Source organism: Tursiops truncatus, chromosome 15, assembly GCF_011762595.2.
Source record: "Tursiops truncatus isolate mTurTru1 chromosome 15, mTurTru1.mat.Y, whole genome shotgun sequence".
NCBI classification, from domain to species: domain Eukaryota; kingdom Metazoa; phylum Chordata; class Mammalia; order Artiodactyla; family Delphinidae; genus Tursiops; species Tursiops truncatus.
This window is the reverse complement of record NC_047048.1, coordinates 76,372,670-76,386,872: the sequence shown is the minus strand read 5'-3', so window position 1 is coordinate 76,386,872 and position 14,203 is coordinate 76,372,670. Positions and strand designations below refer to the sequence as shown.

Below are 14,203 nucleotides of genomic sequence, written 5' to 3'. Positions count from 1 at the left end.
CTAGAAGTCGTTCGTGTTCAAGAGCTGCCCTGTTAGTGCCAGGTCTTCTCACTGTTACCATGACAAAATTTAATTAAGTACAGACATTAGTTAAAAATCAAACCCTGTGGAACCTCTTAGAAAGAGTTGTTTCAGTTGAAGTCATTGGAATGCTTTGAAACATCTCATTTAGTGGTGAATTACTGAAAAGACCCATGGCATTAAAGGATGTGAAAAGTGTACGATGAAATAACTGGCGTTGTGCACTAGCTCCTAGTGGGTGAGTGTTGGGTGTTTGTTGAAGGAGTGAGTCCACGGCGGGGCAGCAGGTTCAGAACTCCCAGGTCACTCCTGCTCCGGGGCATATACTTTATCGAGGAGGACTGGGAATCATCAGTATTTTCTTCTCTCTTAGCTGAACATTTGTAAGTTAAATGGGCTTTATTACGAGACGCCAAAAACATGAAGGTTTTTATGGTGTTACTCCCTTGTGTGGGAATTTGATCCGTCACCAGAATAAAGACCCATGTCCTCCACAGGCTTATTTATGGGGTGCTGGACCACCTGGCCCCCCAAGCCCTTCCTCTCTTTCTGTTCCGGGTGATGCTTTCTCCCTTGCTAAAGGAGTTCCAGCCTGTGGCCACGCAGATGCATGTGCTATGCACGTGCGTCACTGTCTCCCATCTCATGCCTTCCTTTTTCCTGATGCTGGTAACCAGTATCCTTCATCTGGTTAATTCGGACCTCAGCTCTCCTGTAAAGCATTTGTTGATACCTCCCCATACCCCAGCCCGTTCATTCATTATTTGTCTCTTGCCTCCTTCCTGCCACTGGAGTGCGAGTCCCATGCATCCCACCCTTAGAACACCTGGCCTCCAGCAGGCATTCAGTTAAGGGGGCTTGAATGTGGAGTGAACAGTCACGAGCCTTCTGGGTGCCCGGCACTGTTCTTGGTCCTCCTTCAGTGGGGGAGGTCTCCTTTTCTGCTCCCTTTGCACGCTGGACTTACTCCCATCCTTTCACACACTATTTTGCACTAACAGCATTTGTCTTGCTGTCTTTCTCACCAGTTTATGGGTTTGCAGACTACAGCCAGTGGTCCAAATTCAGCCCACCATCTTCGCTCGGGAGCCAAGAACACTTTTTACATTTTAAAATATAAATGTACAAAGGCTGTTTGCCTTTGGGGAGAAGAGTTGTTGGGAGAGTTGAGATTGTCCATTGGCTGCAAAACCTAAACCGTCTACCCTCCTGCTCTTTATAGGACGCGTTTGTCGACACCTGCGTGAGACTATGAGCTTTTTTTTTAGGACAAGGGGACTGTCTTGGATCTTCGAATTCCTAGAACATGGCACTTGAGTAAATGTGTTTTGAGTTGAACCGAAGTCCCTCTTTTTTATTCCATCCTCTGGAGTCAGATGAGGGTTTGAATCTTGGTGCTGACCTGTGAGACTAGGGGAAGACGGGGCCTCTCTGAACCTATTTTCTGTGTCTGAAAACTGGAGATAATATATTTTTCTGGTGGCCTTTGAGAGGAGCAAGCGAAGCCATCAGGATGTCAATATCTATACAGCGCTTAGCACAGTGTTAGTGTTTAATGTTAGCGGTTATTGTTTATCCAGATAAACATCCAGCCACAGTTATGTGATCTGATCACAATCATATAAACTGCGCGATAGAGCAATCGCAGATTTCAAAAGAGTCAGTCATTTTGGGTTATCCTCTTTCTCTCTTTTTTTTTTTTTTTAATCCTCTTTCTCTTTGATGGTGTTGAGAACTAAGTGTTGACCTTCTGTCCACGGATCTGACTCTGAATTTTCTTCCCCATTTCTGTGTGTGTGTGTGTGTGTGTGTGTGTGTGTGTGTGTGTGTGTGGCTGAATCTTCTATGGTGCTGATTTAGAATAGCTTCTAAGGTGCTGTTAAGACAGAAGATCTTACTCGAGTGAGGCATTCCAGTGCTCCGCAAAACGGGGATTCATTTTTGGGGCGGCCTCTGTGGTAGGTGCACCTTTTCTCGGAGAGACAGGAGGTGCTGCTGCCGGGCTCAGGGGCACGTGCTTCTGGGTCCGCAGGCTAGCAGACACCCTGCCGAGGTACGCAGACTTGGAAGGAATTCAGATGTGATATATCTGGGCCTGTTTCTTTGCAGGGACAGTGAAGGTGAAGAGCTCCAGCATCCAAGTTGGAGATCTTATCATTGTGGAGAAGGTGAGTGGGGTCTCGCGGCTCCTGACAGGTGCCGCGTGGGCGCGTGGGAGAGGGGCGTCACTGGCCCCCACTTCACGAATCCTGATGCGACGTGTGATTCGTGTATCTGGTGGCCGAACTGGACGTTTGCTTTCTGGGATTCTCCCCAGAAGCTTTGCCTGGGGAGAAACATCTCTTTCCCATGAGACACACACACACACACACACACAGAATATTTTTTCATGGTTTCTGTGCGCTTCCAAGGTTTGATTTCCTGTTTGATGTGCTTGTTGTTTTGGAGTCTTCTTTTAAACTCATCATAATAAAGTTTTTCCTAGAAGTCTGGGGGCTGCACAAGCACATAAAAAGATTTGTCATTTACCTCTTGAACAATTTTGTCTCACATTTTTTCACTTAAATAACATTGTGCTTTTCTGTCATTTCATGGGGAGTCGGGGTTAAGTGAAACATGAGAACAGTCGAAAGGCCCCAGGTGCATTTTTAAAGATAGCGCTGTCCATAATGTTTGTTACTCCAGCACTCATACCTTTTCTTACTCTGTATGTTTGGGAGGTGTTGGATTTTGGGGGTGGCCCTGGAGAGTCTTGGAATCATATTTGATTAGAAAAGGATTGCATCTTAACTTGTTTCTGTAGGAAGTGAACTATGCTCTTTTAAAAGGATTAAATCCAAGAACTCACAGTTGATTTGGGGTAAAGTGAAGCTCTCCTGGGTGGCAGCTCAGAAGACCCACACACACTTCTTTATGTTATGACATACTTGCCTGTTCACAATTACATGAGGCCTGCTGTTGGCTTCCCTCTTCTTTTGAGAACGGCTTTGGTTGCTTCTTGCTACTTGACTTCCTTATTAAAATCCCACTCGAAGCCAAACATCAAGCCGGAAAATTGGTAGAAGCAGAAAGCGTGAGCCGAGCGTATGTATGTAGTTTCAGCAGACAGCCTGGAAGGAAGCCAGCTCGGGGAGCAGGCTTTGGGCTCCCGGGTCCTCTGGCTGCAATTTCAGGAGGTAATGGTTGGATTCGCCAGAAAACTAGAAGCTCTCTTTCCGAGATAAGATTTCAATAGGAGATTAGTAACGTAAGGGCAGCGTGCAAGAGTTTTCAGATTCAAAACAAAATAAATCCCCAGATCTGTCTTTGACAAAGGCAGACACTTAAAAGAGGCTGTGGGTTTGGGTTGCCCCCCTCCTCCCCCCCCCACCGAGGGGGCGGGGGCTTGGGGATGGAAACCTCACACAGGGGCATTCACAGTAACAGTCTCTCTGTTCATAACGCAGAACCAGCGGGTCCCTGCTGACATGATCTTCCTGAGGACATCAGAAAAAAACGGTAAACATCTGGGATCAATTTTGAAAATAACCATTAACCTTTCAGTGGTAATTTGGCAAAATAATCATTTGAAAATGTAACAGAAGCAGATGACCATTGTGGAGCCATGGAGGCAAATCAAGAACGTTTCTTTTCATAGAGCAGTCTTTAAAAAAAAAAAAAAGGTTTTAGGTGCGCGCAGGTCAACAGATTTTGATCATAGCAAAGATAGTCGGACCCGTGCTGAATCCCAGCTGGGAAAGTCACACACAGTGGCTGTGCTTTTCCCCGCTGGGCTGCATTAAGCTCGACTGCAGGAGTTGGCAGGACTGGGAAGTGTGTCGAACAAACAGAAGCAAACAGAAACTCCTGAGAAAATACTGGGAGAGTGTCATGAGATGGGGCGGTAGGGAAGCTGGGGGGAGAGGTAGGGGTAGGTGGCCTCTCCCCACCTTGGCTCACGAGTGGTGGGGCCGTAGTCACCCCTGCCCATCGATTTATTTGTCGTTACAGCCTATTTGCCTGAGTGAACCTCTCAAGTCTCTTGCAAGACCCCACTTCTCGCGATTACAGTTGTCTCTTGGTGTCCGAGGGGGATTGGTTCCAGGACCCCCGTGGGTACCCAAATCCACAAATGCTCAAGTCCCTTATATAAAATGACGTAGGACACTCGGCCGTCTGCACCCGCAGGTCCTGCACCCGCAGGGCAGGCTCGGGGGGCCCGGCTGCGTTTCCCACTGTGGCCGCCCCCGCTGCCTCCTGCCCTCCCCGTCGGTTGACTCAAATCTCCTTTCTTTTTATTTGTTGTTATTTAAGCTGTTTTGAGGAAACAAGGCTGTTTTTCTCTTGCCCATCAGGCATAATCAGAGATCTTCAAACGTTGGAAAAATCCGTATTTGTATCCCTTTGAGGTTGCTGCAGCCTCTTTTATGATGAACTGGATAAAAGTGCAGATGACATGAAATACTGATAATATGTTAAATCATCCAGAGAGGGGGTGGAAGGCACGCCACTAAAACAGTCTTCTTTTATTTATTTATTTAATTTATTTATTTTTGGCTGTGCTGCGCAGCTTGTGGGATCTTAGTTCTCCAACCAGGGATTGAACCCGGGCCCTTGGCAGTGAGAGTCTTAACCACTGGACTGCCAGGGAAGGCCCTAAAACAGTGTTCTTCTAAACACTGTAGCTTTGTCCTCGAATTGGTTCTTGTGTCCTCGTCAGTGAAAATGGAGTGTTATGGATTGGGGGTGCCAGATGTGCTCTCCCTTTGTTCCCCCCTGCCAAAAAAAATTAGAAGGGATCTCCTGAAAGTCCTCAGAAGTCTTAAGTGTGGTGTCAGGGAGTTCAGTACATTCTCTGTCTGACGAAATACAAAGCTGACTGATTGCTCAGACTGGTATAGGTCCGATTGAAATGTGTATCCACCAGATTTGCAGGTCGATAGTCACGGCAGACACCGTGGTCCTTGGGGTCCTTCCCCTGTTCTGAGCAGTTTGCATGGATCAGCTCTTGAGGCCTCGCAGCATGAGGTTGGCGCTGTAATATCCTCATTTGTGCACTGGAGGAAACTGAGGCTCAGAGGGGAGAAGTAACTCCCTCAGGGCACAGCTAGGGAGTCGTGGAGGCTGAACCTGAACCCAGGAGGTCTGGTTCCCGAGAAGGTGCTTGTAACCCCTGCCCCAAATGGACTCGAATGCTGGTTGCCCCGTGCCAGCCGCCGTGCTGGGGGTATGATCACCCCTCTGAGTCCTTTACAGCAGGCTTGTGAGATCTGTGTTTCTGCCCATTTTACAGACCGGACACGCCGAGGCTTAGCAAGGTCCAGAAACTAGCCCAGGCTCCCACTGTGAGTGGTGGAGCGAGGTATTTGAACCCAGATCTTTCTGACCCCAGAGCTTATGGAGGAGATGGGAAATCGGGTATTTATTTATTTTTCCCTCTTGTTCGTTGGCCATTGATTGGCTGTTCTTACAAGTACTAGAGCCGGAGCTGCTCGGAGCTGCCACGGGAAGGATTCTTGAATTGCAGGTGAACGGACGGTGCCTCACTTCCCTCCACAGGCTCTTGCTTCCTGCGGACGGACCAGCTGGACGGGGAGACGGACTGGAAACTTCGGCTTCCCGTGGCCTGCACTCAGAGGCTGCCCACCGCTGCTGTGAGTAACTGTCCCTGCAGAAGCCCCACTGGCGCCTGTGTCACCTCAGGGCTCTCAACCTCGGGCCCCTCAGGGGCCAGACACGGGCCGTCAGGTGTGAGGTGGGGCTCCTGGGGGGTGTGGGGTTCTCGAGAGCCCCGAGTGCTTGCTGGCTTCAGGCCGTGTGGCCTTGTGAACGCAGACCTGGCCTGTCGGGATGGTACTCTTTTGAGGGAGGCTCTAAGAAACCTTGACCAGATACCTGGCATAAAAGTAAAACCCAGCGCAGAGCATGTTATCCCTCTGCTCAGAATCTCCAAAGGCATCTCGGCTTCCTGAGACTCAATCCTGCGGTCCTCGTCTCTCTGCTAAGGGCCTCACCTCCGCTTCTGGCTCTCTCCCCTCTGCCCGCCAGCCCCAGCCATACAGGCCTCTCCATCAGGCGTGCTTCTGCCCCCCGACATTTGCCCTTGCAGCTTCTCCACCAGGAACAGTCAGACTCACTCTTGGATTTTGTGTACAAGTCCCCTTATTGGAGAGGTGTTTCCTGACCACCCTCTCCTTGCATTCCCACTCCACTCACTTCAAGGCAGTCTTCGAGAGCAGGTTTCTGTCGGTGTGTTCACGGCTGTGCGCCCAGTGCATGGAACAGTGTGTCGAACGGTGCATGGAACAGCGTGCAGGCCCTGTCTGAGGGGGGTGGCCACAGTAGTTGGAACCAACAGGCCCTCCGAGCTCTCCGGGGCCTCACACTTCCCCACCAGCTCCCTGTCACTCATGCCTTAAACTGTAGAGTGAGGTAGGGAGGGAGTCAAAGAAGAAGTTTGAACGCAAGCCACCTGGGCTGGATGAGGCCTGGGGAGTAGGTTACAAAATCACAAAATGTAATTTAAATGCCCAGAGACTGACATGCCCTGTGGGTGGTCTGAAAGGATTAAGCAGAGCGCAGAAGCTTTTCCTGGGCTTGTGGCCACATTGATTAATGCCAGTCCTTACTGCGTCCTGTGAGGAAGGGAGAGGGCAGGAGACAGTTCTGTGTCTCAGTGGAGTGAATGTCACAGTAAACGTGCCCGCGGTACTGATGATTTTTCATGGCCAATAAGATGGGAAATAGCACCATCCTTATTATTATTTGTTTAGACCAGGAATTCTAGTGAGTTTTCAGCTGTGGCCAGGAGCCCTGGGGAATCCTTGAGATGGGGCTAACCAGCGAGGGTCACTGCCATGATTTGAGGGAGTCTGTTCAGGAGACAGTCCAGAAGAGTCTAGAATCATGAAGGTGCCCGCCGGTTCCACGGCTCTGAGTTCCTTTCTCGATGTGCACTTTGGAAACTTCACCCAGTTTCATAAACATTCGTCTTCTCCAGGCCTGGGTTGGCGTCCAGAGAGAGATAAGGTACCACTGTCTGTACCTTCAGCCTTAGTGGGCTGAAGGGGCCTAGTTGGCTAACAGCGTTTTGACAAACTCATAGATGAAAAGAATTGTATGGAAAGATTTACCTGAGGAATACGCGAGTATATTCTATTTAAAAAGAAACTCGAATTGGAGGAACAAGTGAAAAGTGTTGCTCACAGCCTCCTCCCCAGATCTTCCCTCTCTCTCCCAGGGGCTCTTGCGAATTCAGTAGTGATTTTTCCAGGTCCTTTTTAGTGCAGTTTCTTACAAATATACAACTGCACACTTGCTGGTGGAGTGTGGTTTCTCATAAATGGGATTGTGCTGTAATTATGATCCTGAAACGTTTTTCCCTTCACTTTCTGTCTGTGGGCCTCTTTTAGTTATCAGCACATAGATGCCGCATTGCCCACACGTCTGCATACGGGCCTCCTGGATGGGTTGCAGGGAGCTCAGGCCCTGCTGAGGGCGTGGCCAGTAGCCTCTACTCCACTCCAGGCCCTTGTTGCTAAGGGGCATTGTGGCCTGAATTTGCCTGACCACTTGATTTGGTTCCCCCCGCCCCGTCTTTCTTATTGTGGCAGAATATACATAAAATCGACCATCTTAGCGTTTTTGAGCGGACACTTCAGTGGTGTTCAGGACATCCACACGGCTACGCAGCCATCCCCACCATCCATCTCCAGACTCCCATCATGGGAACCCGCAGCTCTGGACCCGCTAAATACTGCTTCCGGTTCCCCCTCTTCCCCCAGCCCCTGGCAACCACCCTTCCGCTTCTTTCTCTATGAGTATGACTACTGTAGGTGCCTCAGATAAGTGGAATCCTAGGGTATTTGTCTTTTTGTGACTGGCGTATTTCACTTAGCATGGTATCTCCACAATTCATCCATGCCAGAGCAAGTGTCAGAATTTCTTTCCTTTTATTTTTTTATTAAAAAAATTTTTTTAACATCTTTATGGGAGTATAATTGTTTTACAACAGTGTGTTAGTTTCTGCTGCATAACAAAGTGAATCAGCTATACCTACATCCCCATATCCCCTCCCTCTTGCGTCTCCCTCCTACCCTCCCTAGTGAGTGTTTTGATTGGTATGAACAACTCTTGTAAACCAGAGTGTCGCAGAGGGGGATCTGCACTGTCACTTAGTTTTGGAAATGCTGGGTAAACACAGAGAAACACAGAATCTTCCCTTTAGGGTCTCAGTGTGTCTTGGGATATTACAGGTAGTGACTCCTAAACTGACTTGCTGGAAGGTTTCCCTCTTTTTTTCCACCTGCCCTGTGGTTTTGAGAGCTGTTTGGAAAATACACCTGCTTTGGAAAAAGAGTGGATGCTTCCTGAAATCCCTTTATAATCATAGAGTGACTTCGTTTTACCTCCAAAATGTCACCCCCGTTGAACAGGACCTTCTTCAGATTCGATCGTACGTGTATGCAGAGGAGCCAAACATCGACATTCACAACTTTGTGGGGACTTTCACTAGAGTAAGTAAGCCTCGTGTGACGCGGAATCCAGCCTGGCGGGGCGCACGTCTGGGGTGAGGACCTGCTGCGCAGTGCTGACAGGTGTTTGTCAGGGAGTTGCTTTGTGCCAGGTGGGGTGACGTTCCCTTCAGAAGGCCCCACCTTGAAAGCTGACATATTGCTTCTCAGTAAAAGCAACACCACTGGGATTTTCTTCCAGCCTCTGAACAGCTCGAGTCACCTGACTGCTTGGAGCCAGTGTTATTGTAATGAACGTTAACTCTGGTGTCTGAAAGCAGTTACTCTTTCTGTCTGTTTCATGGGAGCCCCTGTCCTCTTTAATTCCTGCAAGTCCTATCTGCCAGGGTTATAATTTTTAAGCCATGTCCCAGCCTTTCAGAATAGAAATTGAATTTGAATTATTTTAGACCTGTGGGGTAATAGGTTTATAGAACCCAAATTGAATTGTTCCTGCTCTTGTTCCGGAGGCCCGAAGACTGACCAGCAAAGGGCTGTTTCTGTTCAATTTGCTTCTACATTTTAGCTCTTACCTTGTAAAATGTTTCTTTTGTGCTAGAAGCCTGCATTTCTTAAATCATGAACCATTGTTTTTCACTGGGGTGGGAACGCCAAGGATAAGCGTTTATGAGTTTGGCCTGCCTCTCCCAGCTGGGCTGTTGGCTTCCAAACGGGGGTCATCCTCTCCTCTCTTCTTGTGAAGAGCAGGCTGGAGACAGCCAGCGGGTCCGGCCCAGACCTTGGTGGGTCAGTGTGTGTCCACTTGTTCTTTTGCAGGAGGACAGCGATGCCCCGATCAGCGAGAGCCTGAGCATAGAGAACGCGCTCTGGGCGGGCACAGTCACCGCATCAGGTACGGCGCTCTTGTGGAGGAATGTGTTAACAATTTGAAAAGGAAAGAAAATCCTTTTGTGTAATGAGAATAATCATCTGTCAGTTGGGAAAATGAGCTGTCGGTCAAATGGTGTTTTCCACTTGCTCCTGCACCGCCGGGGAATTAAACGGCCATCTAATTGCCCCTCGGACGTTCGGAGACGTCTGGAGGAGAAGCCGCCCGGGCCTGTGGACTCAGCCACAGTGTCCGCTCTGGGAATAGCCCTTAATTGCCTCTTGAGATTGACGTCCTAATCTGTACCAGAAATTGGGTCAGCCTGGGTGTTCGGGCTGGAAGCTGTGTCCGCGAGGGCTGCCCAGCCGGTCCTGCCCTGGTGTGCGCGCCAGGGCCACGGGCCTGATGGAGCCTCAGTGTTTAAAACTCCAAGATGACACAGAAATTCTCTGGACCTCTGGACTCCAAAACAGAGTTTGCAAGATGACCTGTTGAGGTGCAGGAGGAAAAGATTTGAACACTGGTATGAAGCTGAGCAGAAGGGGCTCCAGGGGCTGAGCACAGCCTGCAGCAGCTGGGGTGATAGCAGTGGGGCCGCCTGTCTGTCAGGCACTGGGCCGGGCCCTTCCCTGTGTGTTTACGTGGTTCACTTAATCCTCCCAACAGTACCATGCGGGCAGGTGCTAGTATTGTCCCCATTCTGCAGATGAGGAAACCGAGGCTCAGTGAGGTTAAGTAACTTGCCCAAGGTCACACAGCACATGAAAGGCAAAGTTGAGGCTTGAACCCAGGCACTTTGCCCCAGAAGCAGAACTCAGTGTGCAGCTGTTATTATCATATTATATATGTTATATAATAATATATTGCTATTAATAACGTAATTCCACTACCGGCAGCTTTCTGTCTTTACCATGGGATGAATCCATTTTTTTCCTCCTCTCTCTCCTACCAACCCATTTTCCTCTGCTTGATGCTGTTTTGTGTTTCTTTAGTACAACAGATGCTCAGTCAGGATGCTCTATGACAAGGAGGGGGAATGACCAGCACAGACTCCAAACAGGCTGCCATCCACAGACTCACTTAAAGCCAGTGGACAGAGATGAACTCTCCCTTTTCGTTTTTTGCCATATTGTTTTTCTACTTGCAGCCTGTATTTGGAGCACAATCTAGATTGTCTCTCAATTCCCCTGGTGACTAAAGATGTAAGAAATTGGTCCTTAATATTCTGCACTGCCTGCTGCCCGGCCACACCAAGACCATGGCCATGGCCAGCCAGGGCCGGCAGCAGCCCTTTCACCTCTGCCTCTTCCTGGCCACTTGTCCACCCAAGTCTCTCTGAACTTGTTACTCTTCCTCACCAGCTTTTTTCCACTTTGAAGTCATTTGCTAAGAAGTAATTAGTTATTCTTTTTAATCTTTAATAATTTGACTGAAAAAGAATTTGTTTCAATTTGCATTTCCTAGGTTATCGGGAAGGTTGGCCACCTTTGCATATATCTGTTTTGTTTCTTCCTTTGTCAGTTACTTGTGTGTCCTTCAGTCATTTTTTTGTTATGGTCCTTATCTTTTTCTTAATCATTTGTAAGAGTTTCTCATTTCTGATGCCTAAACCTCATATCCTTTTTCCCCCATCCAATTTATTATGTTTTTTTTTTTCTTTTTCAAAATTTCTTCTTTTTTCAATTGAGGTAAGTTGATGTACAGTATTATATGAGTTTGAGGTGTACAATGTAGTGAGTCACAGTTTTTGAAGGTTATATTTCATTTACAGTAATTATAAAATATTGGCTATATTCCTTGTTGTACAATATATCCTTGTTGCTTATTTATTTTATACATGGTAGTTTGTACCTCTTAATCCTCTACCCCTGTCTTGCCCCTCCCCCTTCCCTCTCCCTTCCCCCCACTGGTAACCACTGGTTCTCTATACCTGTGAGTCTGTCTCTTTTTTGTTATATTCACCAGGTAGTTTTATTTTTTAGATTCCATAAATATGTCATGTGGCTTTTAAAAAATTTTGTGGTGTATTTACTATGCAGGAGTTAAAAGTTACTATTTTCATTTGTCTCTAGTCTGTTAGGTGATAAATGATATTTTGTTATTGTTTTAATTTTTATTTCTTTGTGGGTATGGTTGAACATCTTTTCGCATGTAAGACCTTTCTTAATATTTTGGTCTATCTACTTTCCTTCTAGGTTCTTTTTTTTATTGACTTATAAGAACGCTTCATAGAAGAAAGGGTATCGAATTGTCATCTCTCATCAGTCACAAACATTTTCTCACAGTTTATTGTTTGTCTTTTTTTGTGTGTGGTATGCTTTGTTTGGTTGGTTTTTCCAGATAGAATTTCTCAATGTTGACGTCATCACCATTTTCATGGAAGTGGGATTACTAAGTGAAAGGGTGTATACATTGTACATTTTGATTCTCGGGGCAAACTTCCCTCTTCTGATAATCTTATAAATGTACCTTAACGAGCACCGTGTTCCGTTTGACTTTAAAATTGTTGCCCACCTATAGACATTGAATAAATATCTAACATATTGATATCCCTTTTAGAAATAATTTGTAAAGTTTAACAACTTTCTTCACACTTAAGGTTTGTTTGCATTTCTCAAAATATATGTACGGACCGCCAGTTTATGCCCTGTGCCCATTTTTCTGTTGCGGGGTTCGTTTGAGAAAACGGTTCCTAAGAACTCTTTATAAGGACAATAAGGATATTGTCCTTCTGTTTGTTACCTTCATTGCAATGACTATTTCCCAGGTGATCTCATTTGCATTTTGGCACAAAAGTTTAAAATTTTTATATAGGCAGACCTATTGATGTTTTTTTCCTTATGGTTTCTGGTGTTTGTGACATGCTGAGAAAAATCTTCCCTGCTCTACCATTTTAATAGTACACCAGTGTTTGCTTGGAGTGTTTATATGGTTTTATATTAAAATGTTTGCTCCATCTGGGATTCATCTTGGTTTAAGGAGTAAAGTTAGGACAACTAGCTAGCGAAGGGATCTTACCTCAGCTCAAACCCCAGCTCCGGACACTTGTGCCAGGTTGTGTTTGTGGCCCTGTGTAAAAAGACAGTGTGACGGGAAACAGAGACGTCACATGATAAAGCATGCACGTTGGGAGGGGGACATCCTGTGTCAAACGCCCATCTCTTCAGGTGGAGCAGAGAGAGGTGTTAAGGGAAATCAGAATAGACTGGGTTTTTTTAAAAAATTAATTAATTAGTTAAGTTTTGGCTGCATTGGGTCTTCGTTGCTGCGCGCGGGCTTTCTCTATTTGTGGCGAGCGGGGGCTACTCTTGTTGCAGTGCGTGGGCTCATTGCAGTGGCTTCTCTTGTTGCGGAGCAAGGGCTCTAGGTGCGCGGGCTTCAATAGTTGTGGCACTCGGGCTCAGTAGTTGTGGCTCGCGGGCTCTAGAGCGCAGGCTCAGTAGTTGTGGTGCACGGGCTTAGTTGCTCTGTGGCATGTGGGATCTTCCCAGACCAGGGCTTGAACCCGTGTCCCCTGCATTGGCAGGTGGATTCTTAACCACTGCACCACCAGGGAAGCCCCAGAGAGGGTTTAAGCCCTGTGTCATGTTGCACGTGGCAGAGACAGGACTGAAATTCAAGGATGCCTGTGACATACCCGTCTCCTTCCCAGGCAGTAATGTGAACAGTGCACACTTCATTTCTTGCAGTCAGGGTAGTGGTTACTTCTGGGTGGGTGGGGTAGGGGTGACTGACGGTTTGTTTGGTTAGGCACTGGTTTTGATAATATTCGATAAGAAATACATGTTTACATGTCTGGTGTTCATTCTGGTAATTTTCTTCTTTCCTTCCTTCCTGCTTTCCTTCTTTCCATGCAGCAAACCTTTATTGAGCACTTATTTATAATAATGCCAAGCTCCATTGCTAGGTCCTAGTGCTGTGGTATACCAGAAGACCCTTGTTTCCACCTTCATGGATTTATAACTTACTCTAAACTTAATATAAATTGCAGAGGAGATGGGAGGAAGTGGGAGTGAGTTCTCTGGATTTCCTCTGAAACCAGTGAGAAGGAAAGTGATTTAGTGAAAACGTGGGGAATTTGGAAGGTGGAGGGAATGAGTGAAGAGGCTTCTCAGCCTTAATTTCAGAGATTAACAGTAATAAGTCTTATTTATCAGACACTTTTTATTTTCCAAGTGTTTTGCTTCTGTTCTCTTGTTTTGGTCTCACAACATTAAATGAGGACAATTAATGGAATGAAGAATTGAGTCTCAGAGAGGTCAAGCGACTTGCCTAAGATCACACAGCCTTGGAGGGATCATCTCCTGGGAGGAGGAGAATGGAAGGCAAATTGGGATCTTGAAGATGGAAAAAAGATTTCAAACAGTTCATCAGAAATGTACTGTGAAGTTAAAATATGCATTTTTCCACTTGTCTGAATTCTTCTCTTTGTGTTTGGCGATGTGGGAAGGGAGAGAGAGTGGCGATTCCTGATCCAGTGGCACTGCTTGCCATGCCCTTCAGTGAACGTGTGTTTTCGAGTGAGTCTGAGGAGCTGGGCCGTTACCATTTCCTTAGCTGGCCTCAGTTTCCCCTGCTTCTCACCAAGTAGATGTCTGACTGCGCTCTGCTTCTAATGTAACCTCGGCATTAAATGCAAGCCGTTTCCTCCTGGGGCTCAACTCCAGGAGCGGCCATCAGGAGTAATCTTAATTATATGAGATTTCGCTTCTCTGTTCCCTTTAGAATCTAACTCCTGTGTCTTGGTCACTCAGCTGTTATCAGTTGGAAATTTAAAGAATTAAAAAGCTTGCCAGGCAATGCTAAGGGTCCAGCTGCATTGGCTGGCATCAGTCTGTAGAGGATGCAGTTGCCGTGGTAA

The 14,203-nt window shown here is 47.0% G+C and overlaps 1 protein-coding gene across 13 annotated transcripts in view; it reads left to right on the top strand.

Annotated features, from left to right (window-relative positions):
• Positions 1 to 14,203, top strand: part of ATP9A (ATPase phospholipid transporting 9A (putative)) — a 136,865-nt gene that overhangs the window by 47,672 nt on the left and 74,990 nt on the right. For all 13 annotated transcript variants that reach the window (XR_004522009.2, XR_002178091.3, XR_012326398.1 and 10 more), the window contains 5 exons: positions 2,131 to 2,189; positions 3,468 to 3,519; positions 5,560 to 5,654; positions 8,436 to 8,516; positions 9,291 to 9,366. Coding sequence is in view for 7 of the 13 variants with exons in the window: in XM_073793106.1 (XP_073649207.1) it covers positions 2,131 to 2,189; positions 3,468 to 3,519; positions 5,560 to 5,654; positions 8,436 to 8,516; positions 9,291 to 9,366 (363 nt within the window). In the remaining 6 variants the exon portion in view is untranslated. The remainder of the gene's footprint in view (positions 1 to 2,130; positions 2,190 to 3,467; positions 3,520 to 5,559; positions 5,655 to 8,435; positions 8,517 to 9,290; positions 9,367 to 14,203) is intronic.